The following is a 6,411-nucleotide window of genomic DNA, read 5'->3' as shown; positions in this document are numbered from 1 at the left end:
GTATATTACTTGTGTGGTGTAGAAGAGAATTATTTATGTAGAGATACTGCTTGCAAACCAATGATGTAAGATGATGTCATGGGGTAGGACTGGATAAGTCTGACTTCTTCCTACTCCATTCAAGCATGTATTAGGTATAAGCAAATTGATATTGGATTAGCATTTGTTGGATATGTGTAAAATTATGTGTGTTGACATATCAACTGTCTTTACATGCTTGAAAGAATAAATCAAATCAAAATCAATCAACAACTTAAGTCAGCATAGATTATAGGCTTTTACAGTGGCTGGTTGTGAGAAGCAAAAATACCTCAATAAACTGCCAGCATTTTATCACACCATGATTTATATTTGGCACCCTCTTGGCTGGCTCTTATTCACATTTCATTTCTTTTGATGTTCACTTCTGCAGAATCCCATGTAAATTTAATGACAAAACAATTGATGGCTTTATTGTTGTGTCTCAGCCCTGACAGCTGAACAGCGGATAAACGACACAAGCTGTATGCATCAGTACTAAATCGAGGTACGGCTTTGAATTTCAAGCCTTAGCTTGAAATAAACAACCAGTTGTGTTTTCAAATGATTGCATGATATGGGTCATAAAGAGGTGAAAACAAAGCACTGCTTCCTGTGTAATCCAATTAAGTTACTTCCAGAGGAACAACAGATAAAGACATCATACAATGGATTTGGTGAGAGCTGAGAATCTGCCTTCAGCTCTACTGAAGATTTTTAAAATTCTACCAATTTTAAGCCTTCTTTTTGAAATCTCATATGAGTGTACCCACAAGAGGAGACAATCAGTGTCTTTTTTTCCCCCAGAGTCAAGATGATATTTTCTTTAGACTTTTTATAATTGAGTGATATGAGAAAGACAGAGGAAGGGGTAAATAAAGAGGATGGAGAGAACAGAATAAGAAAGAGTCAGAGAAGAAGGGAGACAGTAAGAGAATGATGCTGATATCTCTCCCTTCTCCTTCAAAGCCTGAGGTGCAGGCTCAAGTGAGAGCGTGTAGGAGTTTTTGTCGACTAAATCTGCTGCTCCTTATCTTTTGCTCCCCTGCCTTTATCTTCTTCTCTCCTTCTTTAGCCTTATTCCCCACTTCTCACTGTATTTATGTGCCTCTCTTAACATTTTAAAGCCACTCTTTTTCCTCCCTCATCTCTTTTCTCCTAAGTTTCCTTGCTTCAGGTCTCTTTCTTCGTTACAGGTCAAGGTTCAATATCCTCATCCTTGACTGAAAACATCAGGGTGTCATCGGGGGCATCTCAGGGGTACTCTGTGAAAGCTCTATGGGAAATGCCACAGCCTTCTATCCGTTACAAAGGCTGCCAGTCAAAGCGTTCTCTGAATGCTTGCCAGCGCTGAAAGATGAATCAGAAATCTCCTGAGACATTTATAGAAAAAGTAAGAAAGGGAATCTGTTTAGTCGTGCTATTCTGACAAATAAAATGTACATTCATTCATCTCCCCTCTCCCCTTCACACCACAGTAATCACATCAAACGGGTCTAGATTATTAAGGCAGAGGACACAGGCTGACTCAGGACAGTGCACAGACACAGAAGGAGCAGAAAGAATGCAGACAGAAAATAGAGCCACTGATTCTTTGACTTCCAGCTTGCAGCTGGGAGTCTCAGTGCAGTAATAATACAGATAACACATTAACAAAGTATTACGCCAGTGTCCATCTGACTGAGGTCTACGTGCTCCACATGCTGAGAACCAAATAACTCTAATGCCAAGCAGTAATGTGTAATAGTAGCAACAAATAAATACAGAGGCAGCTCCATGACAGTAACAGTAAGACCTTGAGATCTGTCCAGACAAGGAAATGGCACTGCATTGTTACTTGCAATTTATTTCTGTACTTCTGCGTCGTCTGGGTTTGACAGCCAGTTTTCTAAGCTGGGCCACTGTGTCTTTCACATTCACTAGTTAGTGTTAAAACTCAACTGTGGTTGGTTTGACTGACTGTCAACTACCATCTGGGGATGAATGGACATCCAGTACAGAGACACTGCTGGCCTCTCTTTTCACCTTATTTTTAATCTGAACTGATGTGGTTCATCACAGTTATCTAACTGGTAGTGCTCTTCCATGTCAGAGTGAGAAGGTGACTGGTAATTGGCTTGTTAGTATCAGAATAGGAAAGTCAATCAAATGACCACAAAGAGACACGAAACAACCATGAGCCCATGAGAAACTCATGAAGCTGCAAAACAACCAGTCTGAGTGTCTTGAGCCAGGTAGGAGGCATCTTTTACACAGTAGTCCAGGGGACCATTGTCACTGTCTTCTGTCCATGACTGTGGGCTATTTAGACTGAAAAATGGCAGCTGTTAACTGATATGAAAATATTTTAAATTGTCTATTTGGCAATAATTTATTACACTGAATAAACAATGTATCTATTAATAAACTTTATTACTGCAGAGAACCAGGAACATTGTTAACACATTTTACTCATTCGTGGTGCGGTGCCTTCCTTCTTTGAATCTATAGCCTAGGCTGTTGATGTATCACTCAGTATTCACAGTCAGTTTAGGATTTCTAAAGTTTTAGGACTGTTTGAAAGTAATTTAATACATAGATCCTTGGGATACTTTCATTGGAATATGAAATGCATTTATGTGGTAATAATAGGTGTAACCCTCATACCAATATGTGTATGTTAATGTACTTGTGTGACAATATTTGAAAGAAAGCAGCAGTCCTGTCTGCATAAAATAATTTTATTTAATGTTGAGCACATCACAACAAACAAGTGCTCGTCATTCATCTAGTCACATCTGGATCAGTGAGATCCCATAAAGGACGAGACAACAATGTATCTCACATCATCCCTTTAACCAGTGAATGGAGCTCAGACACTGTCCTTCTGATGTGGCTGGCCTTGTTTATCATTGCTGGTTATGATGATCTGTTTTTCATCTTCCTTTCAGCTGCTGATGAGGTTTCCAAAAGCAATCATGAGGAGTGGAGTGGAATAAATTAGCAGATGAAACACATGTGGTCTGTAGGTGGGAATATCATCACACTGTAACACATGGGGCATCATGTGACTCTTTGAAATCATCTGGGAAATCACTCAGATGTCTCTGCCAATATTAACGTGCCCAGCAAGTGGCAGCTTGTTTAACAACATCTGGAGCACTGCTATCCAGTCTGGAGGTTCTGGGATGCTTTATTGAGGTGGCACCAATAAATAAGCAATGTTCTTATTACACCATCATTAAATATACTTATTTAAATTAATTCCCTGATAGTATCTTAAGAGTAGGCTTTACTCTCTACAGAGTTAGCACAATCTGCACACACCTACCCATTTAAAATATGCTACTCTATCACAGACTAAGGAGGTTTGAAATTCACTTTTCATTTAAACCTAGACACTATAAATCTTCTGCCTGGCTATTTCATCCAAACCTCTAAACAGAATTCACAAGCAGGAAGTGTCCAATCCTTATATGACTCTAGCATTTCAACCAGCTGATTTGTATTCTATTCTTTTTTTCTACTTTGTGTTTACAACAATAACCTGAATGGTGTTGCTCCAGAATGAACGTTTAGTTCATTACAGCTGCGCATATGTGCTGATGTCTGCACCCTGAGCACAGCTGGAGCCATCTAGATGGGCGATCAAGGAAATATCTAAATAAATGGTTGGAGAAACATAATGAATGCAGACATTTGGGTCGACTTATCCCCTTAGAGGGACGAGTCACTACAAATCAGTGCGCAGTTGATCTAGGTGATCACCTTTATCCTGCGATGAAACATTTCTTTCCTGAAGGGAGCGGTGTCTTCCAGGATAACAGCGTCCCCATCTATAAGGCAGGAGGGGCCATTAAATGGTGTGATGAGCATGAAAATGATCTGAACCATTTCCTATGGTCTTCACGGTTATTTGGACCAACATCTCCACCACCATCATCAAACCACCAATTGAGGGAATATCTTTTGGAAGAATGGTGTTCATACCTTCAGTGGAGTCAGAAACGTGGAGAATCAACGTCAAGGTGCACTGAAGCTGTGGCACGGTTTTTTGTTTTGTTTTTTGGGTTTTTTTTCGATTTATCACCTGTTTGTCTACGTTATATCCGCAACAGAAGCCGCATTTGCTACTTTAAAGTGCTCTCGTAATGTCGTAAATCAGAACAGTTGAATAAAAACAAAATGGTCTATGTGTTGACTAAGCATTTTTTCATCATAGCAGGACACTGATAATTGAATAATTTGTTTTTAATCCTCTTCCAAAATAAATGGCTATTTAAAAATGCCGTGTCGGTAATAGAAGTCAATTTTTCCGAACGCACATGAAGTCATCACAAAACTCATCCGCTTCGCAACAATGAAGAAGTTCTCCCTCGGAAGGGAAAAGTTCTTTGGCTGAAGCAACAGGAACGTGGGATGATTGGAACGGGGTGAGGTGAAAACAGCGAACAACGATGCTGAAGAGAGTGGGAGTTGTAGTCTAGAAGAATATTATATTCTTGTTGCATGATAAGGAAAACATGGCGAATTCAAGTTCTCTGCATGCGGTTCCTCAAATGACCTCCGCTCAGGCTCACCAGGCTGAGATCCTGCAAAATCCTTTCCGGGTAAGTTTGTTTGAGCGTCAGATAAGATGTTTGGTCAAATAAAAAGAGGACGGAGGGAACAGTCACGGTGTGAATTGAAACAGTTACCATGCATTCATCTGTTTAAACCATGGATGTTTTCCAAAAGTCTTAGAATGTATTGCATCCTAAAATCCTAAAATGAAAACATGCCAGCATATTCGTTTTTCCCCTTGTTCTCTGTAAGTGTGATATAAATCATGTGGAACCCGTTTCAGTCGTTTGCCTTCACTGCAGGTTATACAGTAATACTCAAGAGGAGATTAAGTTAGACTCGAAGAAAATCTTAGAAGTCAAGAAATCTTTACAGCCTCCAAAGCTCTGAGTAATGAGCACTGGGTGCAGGAAGCCAGGCATCACGGAGACATCGCTGCTGGCACCTGTCAGAACTCTCTTCTAAAGTGAACGTGACTAAATCATCATGTTAAAAGGCTGGATCTTTCTTTTGAACTTTTAACTTTGTGATTAGGTCGAGTGTGTACAGTGTGTGCACGTCTGTGAGTGTATCATAATGTAAAGTCTGTGTCTTTCACTTGCGTGGTGTCTGCGTGTGCCAGTCCCCTGCTACTGTATGTGTCTGTGTCAGTCCTTTGCCCTCCTACTCAGAGATACTCTCTTCATGCTCTTCTTCCATTGTCTGTGTCTCACTTTGTCATGTTTCCTCTCTGTGACATTACCACTGGAGCAGAGAGAGACAGAGGAGGAATGAGAGACATGAGTGGTGAGTAATGGCACATGGGTGGGCTGCGAGAGAATAGATCTACTGTAGAGTCCTGAACAACTAGCTAATGGTCCCAGCTTCCCCTGTGTCCAAAGCTGCCCACTATCCCAGAGAACATCCTGACATTCAGGGGACAATACTGCATGTGTCTGTCTCACATTGTTCTGCCTTCGGAGCTAAAAATGTTTGCATTAGTGTGACTGCAAATGTGGATGTTTGTGGTTGCAAATTACCAATAGTTTATCATGAGCTATGTCAGGTAACAGCAGACAACTTACATTATCTAGGGATTTTAGTCATTGCATGCCTTTATTTGAGATGACAGGAGTCAGGAGAGTGACATGCATCAAAGGTTCACCAGCTGAAACCTGGGACATTGTGGTTCTTGGTCACTCTCTAAACCCTGGCAAGTAGCATTACCTTGAAATGTGACAAAAGGAGAACCTGAAGTAGTTCTACTGCTACTGGTGAAAGAAACAAGATTATCTAATCAAGTAAAAGTACTTGTACATACTATTGTACAGTGGGTACGGAAAGTATTCAGACCCCCTTAAATTTTTCACTCTTTGTTATATTGCAGCCATATGCTAAAATCATTTAAGTTCATTTTTTTCCTCATTAATGTACACACAGCACCCCATATTGACAGAAAAACACAGAATTTTTGACATTTTTGCAGATTTATTAAAAAAGAAAAACTGAAATATCACATGGTCATAAGTATTCAGACCCTTTGCTGTGACACTCATATATTTAACTTAGGCTCTGTCCATTTCATCTGATCATCCCTGAGATGGTTCTACACCTTCATTTGAGTCCAACTGTGTTTGATTATACTGATTGGACGTGATTAGGAAAGCCACACACCTGTCTACATAAGACCCTACAGCTCACAGTGCATGTCAGAGCAAATGAGAATCATGAGGTCAAAGGAACTGCCTGAAGAGCTCAGAGACAGAATTGTGGCAAGGCACAGATCTGGCAAAGGTTACAAAAAAATTTCTGCTGCACTTAAGATTCCCAAGAGCACAGTGGCCTCCATAATCCGTAAATGGAAGACGTTTG

General features: G+C 40.3%; 1 protein-coding gene and 1 long non-coding RNA gene across 2 annotated transcripts in view; one reads left to right on the top strand and one right to left on the bottom strand.

Moving 5' to 3' along the window:
- Positions 1-2,727: 2,727 nt before the first annotated feature.
- LOC109963847 (uncharacterized) lies at positions 2,728-4,168 on the bottom strand. The gene is made up of 4 exons (XR_002275449.1): positions 3,988-4,168; positions 3,766-3,833; positions 3,545-3,657; positions 2,728-3,043 (listed from the first exon to the last, which is right to left on the bottom strand). It is a non-coding gene; the product is annotated as an uncharacterized LOC109963847 (long non-coding RNA).
- Positions 4,169-4,334: 166 nt separating this feature from the next.
- Positions 4,335-6,411, top strand: part of nipal2 (NIPA like domain containing 2) — a 30,864-nt gene continuing 28,787 nt past the window's right edge. Inside the window, exon 1 of the mRNA XM_020606729.1 lies at positions 4,335-4,607. Within this exon, the coding sequence (XP_020462385.1) occupies positions 4,521-4,607 (87 nt within the window). The 5' untranslated portion in view covers positions 4,335-4,520. The remainder of the gene's footprint in view (positions 4,608-6,411) is intronic.

This window comes from Monopterus albus, unplaced genomic scaffold (genome assembly GCF_001952655.1).
Source record: "Monopterus albus unplaced genomic scaffold, M_albus_1.0 scaffold81.1, whole genome shotgun sequence".
In the NCBI taxonomy this organism is placed as follows: domain Eukaryota; kingdom Metazoa; phylum Chordata; class Actinopteri; order Synbranchiformes; family Synbranchidae; genus Monopterus; species Monopterus albus.
This window is presented reverse-complemented; position numbering and strand designations above follow the sequence as displayed.